This window comes from Phaseolus vulgaris, unplaced genomic scaffold, assembly GCF_000499845.2.
Source record: "Phaseolus vulgaris cultivar G19833 unplaced genomic scaffold, P. vulgaris v2.0 scaffold_66, whole genome shotgun sequence".
Lineage (NCBI taxonomy): Eukaryota > Viridiplantae > Streptophyta > Magnoliopsida > Fabales > Fabaceae > Phaseolus > Phaseolus vulgaris.
In genome coordinates this window covers 35,868-54,061 of record NW_027174118.1, presented here as the reverse complement: position 1 = coordinate 54,061, position 18,194 = coordinate 35,868, and the positions used below count along the sequence as shown (strand labels likewise).

The following is an 18,194-nucleotide window of genomic DNA, read 5'->3' as shown; positions in this document are numbered from 1 at the left end:
TTCACTCACACTATCTTGGGTAGCACCAAAGATGATGTCATCAACATAGATTTGCACTAGAATAATTTCAGAATTTTACTTCTTGATGAAGAGAGTTTTGTCAATCATTCCTCTTTCATAACCATGTGACAAAAGAAAATTGATAAGTCTTTCATACCACTGCCTTGGAGCTTGCTTAAGCCCATACAATGCCTTTTTCAACTTAAAAACATGATTAGGATGTTGATGATCTTCAAAACCCGGTGGTTGCTCAACATACACTCCTTCATTGATAAATCCATTGAGAAAAGCACTCTTCACATCCATTTGAAAGAGTTTGAATCCATTCATACAAGCAAAAGCCAGCAACAACCTCACAGCTTCCAATCTTGCAACAGGGGCAAGGGTTTCTCCATAGTCAATCTCTTCCTTTTGATTGTATCCTTTGGCAACTAGCCTTGCCTTGTTCCTTGTAATTACTCCAGCCTCATCAAGCTTGTTTCTGAAAACCCATTTAGATCCAATGATGTTCATCTCATCTATTTTAGGAACCAGAAACCACACATCATTCCTAGCAAACTGATTCAGCTCTTCATGCATAGCTTCCACCCATTTTTCATCTTTAAGAGCTTCTTCAATAGACTTTGGTTCAACTTGAGAGACAAAAGCAGTGTGCCTGCAGAAGTTTGAGATAGAGCTACGTGTAAAAACACCCTCCTTTATCTGCCCAATGATGTTCTCCACTGACAAATCTCTTGGTATTCTCCATTCTTTAGGTAGCTCATTCTGTTGCAGAATTTCAATCGGTTGTTTCGATGAATCAACCGGTTGTTTTTATGCACAACAGTCCAGCTTCTCCAGATTGATGTTCTGTTCATCCTCTTTTGTGCTATTCTTTGAGACTTGAATGCTTTTGTGATCAACTTCATCAAAAACCACATGAACAGATTCTTCTACAGTCATGAGCCTCTTGTTGTAGATCCTATATGCATGACTTTTTAAGGAATAGCCAATAAAGATTCCATGATCAGCTTTTTCATCAAACTTTCCTAGATTTTCTTTTCCATTATTCAGAACAAAACAGTTGCATACAAACACTCTTAGGTGACCGATTTTTGGCTTCCTTCCATTGAAGAGTTCATAAGGAGTTTTCTTCAAGATTGGCCTTATTAGCACTCTATTCATCACATAGCAAGAGGTGCTAACAACATCAGCCCAAAAATACTTGGGTAAGGAGGATTCACTTAGCATGGTTCTTGCTAACTCTTCAAGAGATTTGTTCTTTCTTTCCACTACACCATTTTGTTAAGGAGTTCTTGGTGCAGACAATTTGTGTAAGATCTCCATCTTCTCACAGAATTTGCTGAATTTCTCATTTTGAAATTCCCCTCCATGATCACTCCTTATAGAACCAATGTTGTTGTTTTTTTGTGTTTTGTAACCTTCTAGCAAGCTTTTTGAAGGTAGAAATGGCATCACTCTTTGATTCCAAGAAGAGAGTCCATGTGTACCTAGAGAAATCATCCACAATAACAAGAGCATAATAGTTGCCACCAAGACTCAAGATTCTTGAAGGTCCAAACAAATCCATATGGAGCAACTCAAGGGGTTTTAAAGATGAAACAACATTTTTAATTTTGAAAGAATTTTTAACTTGTTTCCCCTTTTGACATGCTTCACATATGTGGTCCTTCTCAAACTTAAGCTTGGGTAACCCAATCACAAGATCTTCTGAGATTAATTTGTTTAAGTGATTCATGTGAATGTGAGCAATTGTTTTATGCCATAACCAAGATTCATCATGCTTAGAAAGAAGACAACCTATAGAACAAGGAGAAGAAATATCCAAGAGATAGACATTGTTGATTCTCTTACCAATCAACACTACCTCTTTTGAGTTAGGAGGCAGATTTCACAAGAGTTTGTCTTGAAGATTACTTTATAGCTTTTGTCACATAGCTGGCTAATGCTGAGCAAGTTGTGCTTTAGTCCCTCTACATACAAGACATCATGAATGATCAAGATACTCTTATCTCCTATAGAGCCTCTTCCAAGAATTCTTCCTTTGTTGTTATCTCCATATGTTACATAGCCTTCTTGTTTGAAGGTGATGCTCACAAACTTTGATTTATCTCTTGTCTTGTGTTTTGAGCAGCCAATGTCCAGATACCACTGCTGCATGCTCTCCATCAAATTTCCCTACAAAGTGAAATTTCAAGTACAAAGATTTGGTCCCCTTTTAAATGTGGGTCCTTTTGATTTACATTCATCACTAGGAACTCCAGAATCTTTAGGAATCCATTTCATAATTCCTTTAGGAACAAAATATTTCCTAATTTTACAGAATCTGACAGAATGGCCTCTTTTCATGCAATAGAAGCATGTAAACAATCGGTTGTTTTTCTGGCAGTTTAGAAAATGATTTTGAAAACTTGTCTTGCTTGTTTTGTGGATTAAAACCTAATCCAACTTTTCCAAAAACACAATTTTGAGATGCCAAGACATTCTAAAAGTTGGATTTACCCTTTGAAAGCTTATCCACAGTTTTTACAAGATAATGAACTTTCTTTCCAAGATTTTCACAATTTTCACAAATAAGAGAGTCACACTTGCAAGAAGATTTTTTGTAAAGAATTTCAAGGTTTTCAAAATCTGTTTTTGAATTTTCTAATTCTTCTTCCAGTGACTTGACTTTGTTTTCAAGCCAGTTGTTCATTCCCTTAAACCGGATGTTCAAGAGAGTCAATCGGTTAGCTTCTTCATGTGTTTCTTGAAAAGCTTGAAGTAATTGACTGTAATTTTCAGCATTTGAAGAATTAGAGGAACTTACACTGCTTGAATCATCTTCCTTTTTGGCCATGAAGCATAGATTGAGACCTTTTTTATTTTGTCTCCTTTTTCTTCTTGTCTTTGATTTCTTTATTTCAGTGGTATTCTCATGAGTTGCCTTTGGGACCAAGGTTTTTTAATAAAAGATCCTTTCTTTTTAATTTTTGGAATGAAATGGTCATTTTCAATTGCATCCCAAATCCCTTGATCAATGGATTCAACAAAGATTTTCATTCTAGCTTCCCAATACTTATAATTCAAACCACATAACAAAGGTGGTTTGTTAATTGAAACACCCTCCTCAAAAGGTAGTTTTCCAGCCATTGAAAAAGATTTTAGGATCAAACTTGAGTATTTTTCAAGTACCAAGCTCTGATACCAATTGTTAGAATATATGACCTTAAACGAGAGGGGTGAGTTGTTTAAAGGGGGTTTTCGAAAACTTTTTAAGCTAGAACAAAATCCTTTGAATGAAACTCAATCAGAAATTCAATTAGCCAAGATATAAAGCACAAATCAGCAAAGCACCAGAAAAACAATCGGTTGTTTCTACGAAACAATCGATTGTTTATACCAGCAAAACAATAACAACTGAATTTAAATGAGTTTAAGGGAAGAAAAAGATACACAAACAGTTTATACTGGTTCACTCTTAAACCAAGAGCTACATCTAGTCCCCAGAATCCACTAGGCAATCCACTAAGCAATCAAATACAAATTACACACAAAACCACCAAAGAAGTGACCTTGAACCCTTCAAGAAACACACTTCCTTTGGCACAGCACACACCAAGAATGTTGATCTTGACAACCTCAAGAGCACACAACACTCCTTGGCTTACAACACCAGAAAGTACAAAGTATTCAGAACGAATTACATTTGTTTACAAAATAAATTGAAATCAATACAGATGTAATCCTATTCACTCTCTCTTGAGAAAACCAAAGCTGAAAAGGTGAATGTTCAAATCTTGAAAGCAATTTCTCACAACTGAGAAACTCAAATCTGTTTTTCTTGTTTGTTATAAAACATAAACAAACTATTTAAAGCTTTCAAAGATTGGTCAAAGCATTTAATACATGAGCGTATTCAGTTGAAAATCATTTAAAGCACACTCAACAAACAAAATAGATTATGTTAGGATTTTCAAACAAACAATCGATTGAAAGCACGAAACAATCAATTGTTTTGGTTTGACAGCAAGTCAACCAACCAAAACAGTTTACAACCTTTTCAAAAACACCTAAGAGTAAAACAATCGGTTGTTTCGACAAAACAACAGGTTGTTTTTCACTTAGTTTGAAAAAACACTTTAATCTTAAAAGGTTTAAAAACACTTTAGCTTTAGATTCAACAAAGAGTGGATTACACAGATAAACTACCCAGATCCTATTCTAAACACAGCAACAACTTCAGCCTTACATCAACCACTTGAATTTGGATTCTTCAAAGCCTTTGATCATACTTGTTTCAACATCTTTAACCATTCTCGTTCCTCTTAGTCATTGACATAAAATAATAAATGCTTCTGGACCCAAGCGAATAATGTCACGGCATCTTTCAATATGGACCAAGTACGACATCAATTCTTGTCGACAACGCTATTTTTGTGGAACCAACTCCGGCATAACATTATTTGTCTCCGTTAACACACGCAACAGATTCAATCCATATCCAATCATGCAAAGGACTGTCATTGTTGCTACTTACGTCCACACATTTATTTGTTCTTGTATTTGTGAAATTAGTGTGAAATCAACACCAACAACATCAAAATTCATGTCATTCGTGCTAGACATTTCCACATTGTCGAAATACATAGACATATGGTTATCGTTATCCATGGTCACAAAATATTCACAATCATATATGTTTAACTATTAGGTATAAAGAACCACATTTTAGAAAAATAATAATAATACATAAAATAAAAAATTAAATTATATAATTAATTTATAAAATCTTAGCATAAAATTAATTTGGAGTTTATATTGTGCTTTTTTCACTTCTAAGTTTTTTTTTACTTCATCTTGAAAAAAAAATATTATATGTAAAGTAGTGTTTTTATACTTATAAATCATTTATAAATTCAAAAATAATATTCTTTATACTTATACCTATTTTATAAATTCACAATAATATTTATCAACTTTTTTTTACTTCATTTAAATAAATATTATATCTAAAGTATTTGTACAGTAGTATTTTCAAAAACTAAAATATGCTTTATACTTATAACTATTTTATAAATTCAAAATAATATTTATAAAGTTTTTTTACCTGATTTATTTTTAAAATTCAATATTGTATGTAAAGTAGGCTTTTCCAAATATTATCTGTAAAGTAATATTTTTAAATCTTTAAATATTTTTTATACTTATAATTATTTCTTAAATTCAAAATAATATTTATAATTTGTTTTACTTGAATTTTAAAAACAAATTAAATACTGTAAAGTAGTATTTTAAAAAATTTAAATATTCTTTATAGTTTTAATTATTTTATAAATTCAAAACAATATTTATAAAGTTTTCTACTTTATTTTGTCAAAAAACATTCAGTATTATACGTATAGTAAGCTTTCCTAAAGATTAAAACGCAGAAGTAGTATTTTTAAATCTTTAAATATTCTTTATAATTATAATTATTTCTTAAATTTAAAATAATATTTATAAACTTTTCTTACTTGATTTAAAAGTAAAAACTAAATACTGTAAATAGTTTCTTCAAATATTTAATTATTTTTTATGCTTTATAATTATTTCTTAAATGCAAAATAATATTTATAAACTTTTTTACCTGAATTTTAAAAACAAATTAAACAATGTAAAGTAGTGTTTTCAAATATTTAAATATTCTTTATACTTTTAATTATTTTATAAATTCAAAATAATATTTATAAAAAAAATTATTTTTTTCAAAAAAAATAATTCAATATATTATATGTAAAGTAGGTTTTTGAAATATTAAAATGTACAAGTAGTATTTTTAAATGTTTACATATTAATTTATATTTATAATTATTTCTTAAATTTAGAATAATATTTATAATATTTTTTACTTGACTTTTTCAAAAAAAAAAATTAATATTATCTATAGAGTAGGCTTCTCCAAATATTAAAACGTACAAGTAGTATTTTAAAATCTTTAAATATTTTTTATACATATAATTATTTCTTAAATATTGAAATTTATGAGGAATATTTATTATATTGGCTCAAAATCCGTTTAACAAGTTAAATATACATAAATTTTGATATCTTAACTAATTCTACTTAATATTATTTTCTCAAAAATATTTATAATTTTAAACCTAATTATCATTATCAATAATTATGCTATCAGATTTTGACAAATAATACACTTATTCAACAAAAACAAACCACCTAATTATCATTATATTCATTCAGCCAAACTAATTTATTTATTTTACATATATACATAAATCAAATCACACTACACATACACACATAAAAATAAAAAATAATTATTAAAACATCAGAACAGCACACATACATACATAAAATAAATAAAATAAAATAAAAATTATCAAAACATCAGAACGTGTAACTGGTGGTTTTTTCCAATACTAAAACACTCATTAGGTACTAGTTTTGACTTTTCACAACTCTCCATCAATTATAAGTTCTTCTTTGTGTACTCGAGACCACCGTGTACCGTTGTCCAACCACAGCCGTCGTGCACCACTCACCAATGGCAACCACCGCACACCACGACCAACCACACCCATTGACCACCACAAACGGACCACCACCGGCGGAGCCACACACCACCACAGGACCAACTTGCACCACACACCGCCAACATCCAAGGACCTCTTCACCAAGCCCAAACTCTTCATAACACACTCACATCCTTCCTCAACTCAATGCATTCCCTCTCTCATTCCACTATTTATTATTTCATTCACTCATCAACTATCACTTTTATGACCGTCACAGCTGAGAGAATCTCTGTTCTATGGAAGATGAGAACAGTTGAACACGTTTTTTTGTTGTATGAGAACTGTTGAACGCTATTTTCTTGTTGTTTTCTTTGGAAAAACATTTCTCTTCATGACATATAACACTGCTCAATGTCATGCTTTATTTGAAAAATCAAGGATAAAAATGTAAAAGCACAATTTAATACTAATTTTCTCTGCTATTGACAAAATTTGTAGTTTCTCACCTCTCCTCACCATTCTTTCCGCAACACTTCCTAGATACAAGCAGAAATTTTATGCGCTTTTCTTTCCAGGTGAACATCCGGAGTGCGTTAAAGAAAAAGTATGAGATAAGTTTACATACAAAAGTTGTCCTTAATATTAATTTAAAAATTAAAAATAATTTTATTTTTAAATAATTCATGTTAAATAACGAAATGCTCATTTTTATAATTTTAAAATATAAAAAATAAAATAATAAAATAAATATTAATAAAACTAAAATAGAAAAAAAAAATTGTGTTCACCAAAAATAAAACAGTTATGAAAAGAATTCTCTTTTAACAACTATCAAAACCGAAACTTGTTGCGATGTTAAATAAAATAAAGAAGTCATTTAATTGCAGCAATTTAACATTATAATACTTAAAATGTTCAAATACATAATTGAGAATTCAAAATAAGCTGAACACCACACCACCCTCCTCCCCCTTTCACTTTAAATAATTTATTTAGTTTCAAACTAATACAATCCACACAAGAATTAAAGTATGAGTCGATTTGAACTTTCTATCATGGGTTATGGCCCCTTTATTTGTCAGAATATGATCATGAAGGTTAATTGTTCCATCAAGCACTTCACTAAATTTGAAGGCACAGTCAGATCATTTTTTTATTTATTTATTTTTGGCACAACTTTTTCATTTTTGACAATTTCCGCTCACAATTAGAAAGCATTAAGAAGAACATCTAAACATTGAGAGCACCTTCATTGGCAATCAATAAATAATGAGGAAGCTAACATAGGACTGGCTCCCGATACAAGATAACCTATAACCTAATATAAGAAACATTAGTTCAAAGAGCATCCCTTCCCAATGTTAAAGCCCAGGAATAGATTCAAGATTGTACTTTTGGGAAGATTCAGTATCCCTCTTTTCCTGTAATGTTGGTGGCGACATGCCATCAATAGCATGCAGGTATGCGTAGGAAGCAGTCCGATTAAATGGTGGGCTTGGATTGCTGATTCTGCTGGCAAGGAAGCGACGGATCAGGCCCCTCAGAAATGGAGCCATGGTTTCTGGCTCGTGTTCCAAGTAATACATTATTCCTCCCATACACAGAGAAAACAAGAAAACCTGTACAAGTTGAAAGCATAAAATGAAACAATTTCTATAGTTGTCATGCAAGGCGTCGCCTAATTTCTATAGTTTTCTATAACTGATAAAAAAAATAAAAAATGCAAGGCCTCGCCTAATTTTCTAAACTATAACCTTAAACCCTTAAGAAAAATGAAAACAAGAATCATGTACATGATTAACTAGGAAAAAGACAATAAATGAGCGGCAACGCTTGGAGGCATTGTTTTTAAACTGATAAAATACTCGCATTCTCGATCTGCGTGATATTGGAGGTAAAAAAAACCTCTAAAGAGGTACCGACTATAAAAACTAGCTTTCATCTCAAACAAAGTAAGGCTGTGTTACAAGAGTACTATAATATTATTTTTGGAAAAGGCTAGAAAAACAGATCAGATAAGAGTTTCCTTTAATTCATTATAAGTTGAGAAGTTAACAGAAAACTGAACAAGGAGATGTGATCGTTGAATCATGCCGTACTTCAAGAAACCTTCTTTCTCCTTGCTTGCGATCTACGGCACTTTCTTCTCTTGTTACTTTTAGTTAACTTCCTGTCTGCCATTATTCCTTGGAAATTTATTGTTTCTCATGAGGTCTCTCAGCCTTCTATACTACTCTGTTTCTGGTAAGGATTCATCTCGACCAGGTTCTACTATAAGGTTGTTGCTATAGCAATTAAAATTCCGGTAGATGAATACCTTGCGGATTTAGTAGGATGCAAGAATCATCATCAAGTACGGTTCATTCTTTATAAAAGGTGTTACTCTCTAGTGGTTAATGCTGTTAAAAATGAACTTTTGTCTCTATGGAGTCCTGTCAAGAACAGGATTTGATTTTTTTGGGGAGTGCTTATATTGAATTCTCCTTTGAATCTTCCAAGCATATGAAACAAGTGTTTTCTGCAGGTTCTTGGATTTAAATCCTACTGTTCTTCAGCTTTTTCTGTGGCCCCCTGATTTCAATCCAGAAAAGCAAAGAAATTATAATGCTCGTGTTTGGGTTCATAGCTATGGAATGCCCACATGAGTATTGGAGTCCCAAATTTTTTTACTCAATACTCAATGGGATTGGAGTGCCTATTAGGCTTGATGCAGCTACTTGGAATAGGTCTTTTGGTCACTTTCCAAGAATATAATTGACATGGATCTTAGTAATACTGTTCTTCATCAAATCTTCCAAGGCTTGCCGCTTTTTGTTCACATTGTCAAGCTATTGGACATGAAAACAGTAATTCTAAAAGACTTAATTCAGTTGATCCTCAAATCAAGACTTGCCAAGAAAAGTTTGGAAGTGTAAATTAGAGAGTGTGGACAGAGGTGCAGCTTTTGAGGTTGCTTCAGTTGACCAATTTTGTCTCCTCAAGAAGTAAAGATCATGATTGTGGTATAGTAAGGAAGTTGTGGTAAAGTGATCAAGTAGATGAAGAATAGATGAAGAATAGATGAAGAAGATTGTAACACTGAAGATTTTCAGCTTGTTATTTCTAAGGCCATTAAGAAGGAACAAGCTACATGAAGGATGCTGTATATGTCCAATTGGCCAATAGTCTTATCTCTGTCGAGAAACTTACAAAATACTTGAATTGTTCAGTAATTTTTTTCTCTTTTTAGTGTGTATCCCAGTACCCTAGCATAAGGAAGGCGATTTTAATTGCTAAGGAGCAGACCAAATTGTATTTGTTAGAGTCCAAGGGCCAAAACAAAACAAAGGCATCATGCAACATCAGAATCATGGGCAAGTTTTGAAATATGGCTTCAACATAGAAGACTTGGACCTCCCTCATTCCGCCTTATCAAATTCTTGTTCACTCATTTGTTTGTTTACCAAAGAGTCCGAGTCTTTCAATTGTCAAAGTACCATCATGCATCTTATTCCATTAGTAATAAAAAGAGTAATTTGTCATTTGATTTTATTCACTCTGATGTTTGAGGACGTATTTTAGAATCTATTTCTTGAACAAAATGCTTTGTTACTTCTATTGACAATTGTACATGTGTCACTTGGACATATTGTATGAAAAGTAAATGAGGTATTTCAAATCTTTAATTTTTTTCGTCTTGTCCAAAATTAATTTGGAATAAACATCAAAAATATGATAATTGCCCTAAATATGTGAATCATGAATTCTCCAAATTTTTGTCTCATAATGGTATTTTTCATGAACTAATACATCTTAGCACTCCACAATAATATGGGGTTGCAAAAAGGAAGAATTATCTTTTTCTAAATGTATGTTCTCAAAAGCTATTGGGAAAAGTTGTGTCAATTGCCACATACCTCATCAATAGGTTACACATTTGTGTCTTAAATGACATTAGTCCTAAAAGTTGGGTTAATGGTCACATATCTCGTCGATAGGTTACACATTTGGGTCTTAAATGACATTAGTCCTATTGAGTCAATATTGTGTTTTGTTCCCTCTTCTTCTTTAGTGTCAAGTCTAACCTTGTTTTGATCTTCAAATGTTGTGTTTTTGTTCACTCTCCTAATTCTAATCATAGTAAATTACATTCTAGAGCACTTAAATGTGTCTTTATTGGTTATCCCTCTAACAAAAAGGGATGCAAATGTTATCATCCTCAAATTCGTCATGACTTTATCACTATGGATATCACCTCTTTGCTAGCCCTCCAGATCCAAAGAGAGAAAGGACTAGAAGCGAATGAGCTCATCTTCTTGTCATTACTATATCTGTGCAAGATGTCCAATTTCTCAATGATGCATACAACACATATGGAATAGAACTAAACTATAGTAAGGAAGTAGATCGATTCTTTAACATAAAATATTAAAGGTGTTAGATATAATTAGATATTATTTGATATTATGAAATATTATAGATATTGTTAGATATCTCATATTTATGTAATGGGCTTAGCCCATATGTTTCTTTTCCTATATAAACATAATCCTATGTGTTCAATTTACCCTATTCTTTCTTTTCCTTTAATAAAAGGAAACAATTCACTTTGGGTTATGAGCAAGAAAAGTTGTCTGACTCAGAGGTTAAGAGTTCCTGAAGATAATAGTGAGGAGGAGGTGAGTATTATTGAGATTTTACCCATTGCATTGAGAAAGAAAAAAATAGTGTTAAATATCATATTCCTCAATATGCATGCACTGATAATCTCTAATAAATATCGAAGCTTTATTGTTGTCATTAATACCACAAAAATTCATTCCTCAATTCAAGAAACAATGAAAAGTGAAAATTGGACTCAAGTCATGAGAGAAGATGAATATATTAGAGAAAAAACTAGACATGGAAGATTTTTGACAAACCAAGAGACAAAAAGTCAGAGGATGCAAATGGGTATTACATTGAGATATTACATTGAAAAAATATAAGGCATATTTGGATAATAGACAAATAGAAAGTCAAATTGGTCCCAAAGATTACACCAGTTTGACGTGACGGATGACTTTCTTTGTGGAACTTTACCGTCCTCATACTGATGGCAGAGCCCCGAGCCACAAGTTCTACTAGAGCAAGAATCAGAATACTCCAAGAAGAATGGAACTCAACAAAGACTATTAGAGGAACATTCTTAGGAATCCAAGGAGAATGGAACTTAGCCGAGACTCTCAGAGAGACATTCCTACATATCTTAGACCTTGTTCTAGTTATTAAATATTAGAATAAAATTTCATTTCTTATAAGATAATGTTAACCTACACAATTAGGTCAAGTAGTGTAGAAATTTGAATTGTATTTGCATTTAATTAAACTAGGTTTAGGTTTATGTTTATGATTTCTAAACCTACCTAGGGTTTAATTGGGCTCAATTATGACTCGTCTTAAACCCTAGGCCGATCATCGATAACCTAGAAGGTGCACATGAAACAGATTGCCTTCACATGGCAAGTGTGACTTGTTTTAAGCACCTATTTTCAAACTTTTGCATTTGAATTTTCCCACTCTTTTTTCTTGTAATTGGCCAGCCCTCTAAGCTATAAATTGGGGTTCTTGGCTCATGTTTTAGTAGATCAAATATATGTGTTATGCTGCCAAATTGCAAGCCTAAGCACTCTCTTGTATAGCCTCTCTAGGATAGACACCTTTGGTCTCTTTTTCCACCTCTTCCAAGTGATATGGCCGAACCAATCACTCTCCCACTCCTTACGACAACTACAAGGAATCCATGGCTCCAATGGAGCTCTCCTTGACTCACTACTTCCATTAAGCTTTCGCCAACTCTCACAAAATTCCAAGGAAAACCCATTCGGATGAAGATGTTATCAAATACCTGATGGGTATGAAATTTTCTATGGAGATTACGCTATAGACTTTCCTTGCCACATATGATAATCTTAAATGTGGTTGGTATATTGTTTCTAGATGTCATCATTGTAGAAATCAAATTGAAATTGTTGTGCACTTGTCCATTTGTTGTTAAGTTCTAGTTAGTTCATATCTGCATGATCATATTAATCATCAAAGCCTTGATTGGGTGTTGCTATGTACTAATGCTTCATATTAATCATCAAGTTGCCAACTTGTGTCATTGATGCCATTCGGTATAGTAAAAAATCTATTTGTTTTGAAGGATACATGATTCATTATTCCAGCTTCAAAAAACCGTGTCTTCTCTATCTTGAACATATTCGGTAATATATGCTTTTATTCTCTGAAATCTAAGATCAAAGAGTTCAGCATTCTTAAAGAATTTGGCATCTCTATTAAATTGGGTCTAGCTCCTTCTGTCATACCAGTATTTTGGCTATCTCCACCTTGTTTTTGAATGAACTGTAATATTGATGAAGCTGCTCATGGTGCTCTTAGTCTTGCTGCTAGTGGGGACCTATTTCATGACAGAGTTGTTGCTTTTGTTGGTTGTTTCACTCACTATCTTGGTGTAGAATCAGCTAATTATGCAAAACTTCTTGGTGCTATCGTAGGTACTGAAATTGTAGTTGAGAAAGGATGCCATAGTCTATGGATTGAAAGTGACTATGTGTTGGTAATTCAAGCTTTCTCCAATTATCACGTTGTTCTTTGGCATCTTCATAATCGGAGGCAGAATATGTTGTATAGGTAGGAGTATGAGATTTCAAGTATCTCATATATATAGAGGGAAACCATTGTGCCAACAAACTTTCTGATTTGGGGGTTAGACATAGACGTACTATGTCATGGGATCTTATTCCAGATTTAAGTTTCATTTTTATAGGATTAGATGAAATCTACCAAGTAATAGGTTTGTTTCTTGAGTGAGTTTTAGTATAGTCCCCTCATTCTCTTTTCTGTTTTTTACAATATTATGTATGCAGCAAAAAATTAATATAGCTTGGGATGTCAACCTAATCGGAATTGCAAGTTATATAATGATGTTTGTGCAGTCCTTCTTTACTTAATAAATAAATAAAAATAAATCAGGAGTACCTCAGCGTTCCTGATATTTGGAAGGAGGTGCCTGTTTACCAAGATATACCATAATGAATCTCCTGCTCTGGGAAGAACATATAAAGCTAGCTCACCACGCTTAGCTTTTTTCTCCAATAGCACAGATAGGGCAGATATTCCACCTGCTATCCAATATACCAGCTTGTGATCTCTTGAAAAAACTTTTCTATGTAAACATATCACTCCCTGCATAACCAGAAAGACACAGAACATAAAAATTACATTTATCTATAAAAAAATATTATAATAATAATAACAATGAGAACAACAACAAAAATACACCTGAAAGATTCCAACAAAAGCAGACAAAAAAGTCGTTGAGCGAACACCTCCTTTAATGGCAAGCCAGAAAGTACGGAAAGGAGCATCAGTGAACTGAAAAACATAATTTTTCTCATCAGCAAAAAGAAATGTACAAAAATTACAGATATGTCAGCAATAAAAGCAAGACTTGTGACATTGGTTGATGTAGACAGAAGTCGGTTACCTGTCTTATTCAAAGCACAAAAATAACTCAATGTTAAAATTAGCAAGATTTCAGTAAAATATTTGTTTCGATCTTAAAATCAAGCAATGACATTGAAAATACCAAAAAAAATCACATTGGTTAGATTAAAGAAAAAGGTGAAGCATGAAACCAAGATTACAAGTAATCATCATGAGAGTTTGACTACCAAAACCCTAATGAACTAATTCATACTGAAGGAACTGAGGCACCTCAACAAGTGCATTATAGTAGGATAAAGATAAGGAGCCTATGTTTAAGAAATCCTCAAGAGGAAACTGGAAATCAGTCCTGAACTTTGAAAATTTCTTTATTTAACTATTCTCGTGTACTAAATTGCATGAAAAGGAAAAAATAACAATTTCAAACTTGAATGTCCACTGAGTATTACTATAGATTAAAACAAGAATGGCAGTAAGTAGCTAATTATGGGCATAAAGTTGAGTACTGACCAATCACAAAATGTCATAGGTTATATGGTCAAGTTTGTTGACTTTTACAATAGCAATACCTTAAAAGTCATACCCTGTGTGCTTTACACTGACAAGACAATGCATAAAAATTAAAAATTTAAAGTTTTATAAGCCCACAAAATAAAAAAGGAACCTAACAACTAGCAATTTACTTAGCTGTGGTTTCCTTCCAGGACCTTAGAAAAGACACTTGCCACAAACACTTCCAAATTAAGCATAACAGTTCTCTTTACATATAACTATTTTCTTGATAAATTATGCAAGTATTTGATTTGCTGATACACAAGTAAGAGAAATAATTAGGTAAGAGAATACCTTCTGTAGGTGCAGAACAACAAAAGGCACAAAGGTCAAAGAGAAGTAAAGCGGGAATGTTTTCTTAAACGTAGTTGAAGTTGCATTTACTTGATGGGCTAAACATGAAAGTGTTTCAGGATGAATGATGGAACACGGAATAGTGGAGGGAAATTCTTCCAACTTTATATAGTCAGACCTTCCTACATGAGATAAATAGGTATGTAGTGAAGCAACATCAACTGGATGACCTCTACAGCTATCCCTCACAGCCTTGTACACAGGCTCTGCAACTGGCCCTGTTTTTTGAATGAAGTCTTGATAGGATTTTGGCAAGCTCTCAGGACGCATAACAAAGGCATACATAACCTGAAATATTTTTTTGACTGTAAAATTAATAAAAGTAATTTCATGAAGCGTAATAAAAGATGATGCTATAGACAAAAATTTGAAGGTTTACATGAAAACAATAGTGACAAATATTTTAAAGACACTGAGGAACCATAAAGCATCTCCCTAGAAACAATCAAGTTTAAGAAATTAACTAGTAGTTATACAAGGTAATTTACTTAACATTTTGGGCATGGTTGGAATCAGCTACATGGGCATTATTAAGACAAATACAGAATAAACATTCTCACATGGCTCCTCTCAGCTTTTCATAAGAAAATGCAAAATGGTAGAAATGTGCTAACTTGTGAGAAAAGTAAAAAGTGTTGTATTTTTTCCAACAACAATTCATTTTTTTCTCTCGCCAGAATTGGCTGTGAAGCTTTGTAACAACATATAAAAGCTTTTGCATCAAATAACATTATTGCTGGTATTCATAAAAAAATTTCCCACTAGTTTTATGGCTATTTTACCAGTATCAATTATCAGGCACACATAAAGATTACAAGAGTGATAGTTAAGAGTAAACCCTAGCCCAAAAAAGTCAGAGTGAGGATTGAATACCTGTGCACAAGCAATAGCAAACAGCAATGAATCTCCATGCCTCCAATGACTCCCCCAAAGGTGAAACTTGTTCTTAGACTTTGCAGAGTTATAAGCACACTAATATATAAGAATATGTATTAGCCTGGCATATGCAAATCCTTTTCAAGAGGCTAAAAATGCATTAAATACATCCATGTAAGTCAATGTCCAGAAATCATTTTGGGGATGTACTTTAGAATACCTGGGCCAGCCTCGCCAACAGGTACAAAGCCAGTGTACGTCTCCTATTTGAATCATTCAATGCCAGAATTGAGAAACCCGCTATTGAACCTGCTAAAATTCTGCACCATCATCGCCCTAAACAAAGTCATAAATAAGCAACACGTGCAAACACAAACAGCAAAAAACAATCTCCAAGAATTTTAAATATAGATGAACAAAAACTTAAAATAAATAATTCAAATAGAAAACCTAGAAGAATAAATCAAGGAAGTTGTTCGACTTGTAACTTACGCATTAAGTGGTGCCTCCTTCTTCCTCAATTTACGCAACAAACATCTAAGAGCATGATAAGATCCAGTGAAACCACCAAAGAGTAAACCAATTCGGCATGCTTCTTCCCTTACTATTAGATCTTTCTCGGATACAAGTTGCTGGAAACAACAAAAAACAATATCCATAACCTCGTATATTCTCCACTTGTACAAATACCGAAATCATAACATCTACCACAATACTGTCAATACTTCCACGCTACATAAATATTACGCAACAACAACTAAAAGCTACAAAATTCCACTCAATAATATTAGCTACAAAAGAATTGAACCGAACTGAATAACATATGCAGGAACAATTTCAATAGAATATATTAAAATAAAGAAAATCGAAAGTGCAATTGCTTTAAATTCCGCTTTAAGCTACTCCAAAACGCCGATTCTGTTACTTTCTGCTCATTCAGATTAAAACATAATTGAATTTTAAGAGAAATGTTTCAGCTAAACAAATACACCTCAAATCTGACACGAGGACGATATTTGATTCAAGTAAGAAATCAATGTTGTTATAGAAGGAAAATTCGGAACCCTAATTTGATTTGAAGTAACCTTGAGATCGAGGAGAGAGGAGTAGGACTGCCTCCGAACGAGCTTGAAGGCGCGGAGGAGTATACCAATGCCGACTCTGACGCCATAGGAGAGAAGGAAGGTCTGACAGAGGTTGCCAATGGCGTGAGCGACACATGACTCGTCGGGGCCATGATCGCAGGGAGGCGATTCCACGCGGAGGTGTTGCTGAGCATGAGCGGCAGCCCGGCGCTGGAGCTCCTCGATGGCGTCGCGGAGGCGCTCCTCCGCTTCGCGAAGACGGCGCTCGGCGTCGGAATTGTCGGACGGCGGAGGCGAGGATGGTGTCATGGGAGTGGAATAGAGTTACAGCCCCACCATTGCTTGATTTCAAATCCAATCACACCAAGGTAGCCATTTCATGCTTTCTTCTACTTTTTCCTTTTATTATTAATTGCTCTGAATTATTCAGAAATAAATAATAATTAATTCTTTAAATTAAATTATTGTAATTAGATTATTGATTTTGTAGAAATTTTATAATTGAATATCAAATGAGAATTTGAAATTCTTAGAAAAATGTGAATTTGCGGTTTCTTGAAAAACCTAATTTGTACACTTGAGAAAGCTATTAAGACTTTAACACTGACTTTATAATAATGAAATAAAATACAAGAGCGCTAAACGCGTGTCTTTCCGTTTTTGTGCATTTTATTTGGGAGAGTCTGACATGGAACTTTCTTTCTTACACTGCGTTTGGATCTATTTATCAGAAATTAAGAGCCGAGAAATAGAAAAAGGGGTGACAAAAGAAGAAAATATGAAAATACCTTCATAGTTCTATGATTTGTTTATTAAAAATATACATAAAATAATAAAAAAATGTCGAATAATAACATAATCAATTATCGTACCTTATACGTATAACATAAACAATTGATTATGTTATATATAACGTAATCGATTAAGTATATAAATATTTATATATAATATAATAAAATAAAACTAAAAATAATAACTAAAATATTTATAAAGTAAAATAATTATTATAATTAAAATAATTATATTATTATTAATATTAATGATAAATTATAAAAATAATACTATTTAAAAAATAATAAAATATATTTATAAAATACTAATAATATTGATGTTACAATTAAAAATAATAATAATAATAAGAAAATCATAAATAATAATTATAATAATAAATATAATTATAAAATAATAATAAAAGTAATAATAATATAAATATAAAATAATAATAACAACTTAATTTTCATTTTTATTTTACTTTATGGGTTTTTTATACATTTTAGATGTAACACCCCATCAATTACATATCACTATTACAATAAAAATTGTACCAGTTTCTATACAAACTTGGAGTTTTTCAAAACATTCC

At 32.5% G+C, this 18,194-nt stretch overlaps 1 protein-coding gene across 1 annotated transcript; it reads right to left on the bottom strand.

Annotated features, from left to right (window-relative positions):
* Nucleotides 1-7,617: 7,617 nt before the first annotated feature.
* LOC137817446 (uncharacterized) lies at nucleotides 7,618-17,475 on the bottom strand. Its single transcript, XM_068620736.1, has 8 exons — nucleotides 16,832-17,475; nucleotides 16,239-16,378; nucleotides 15,967-16,066; nucleotides 15,744-15,842; nucleotides 14,811-15,158; nucleotides 13,800-13,892; nucleotides 13,497-13,703; nucleotides 7,618-8,113 (listed from the first exon to the last, which is right to left on the bottom strand). Exons 1-8 carry the CDS (start codon nucleotides 17,138-17,140, stop codon nucleotides 7,856-7,858), a joined length of 1,554 nt encoding a protein of 517 aa, XP_068476837.1. The 5' UTR covers nucleotides 17,141-17,475; the 3' UTR covers nucleotides 7,618-7,855.
* Nucleotides 17,476-18,194: the final 719 nt, after the last annotated feature.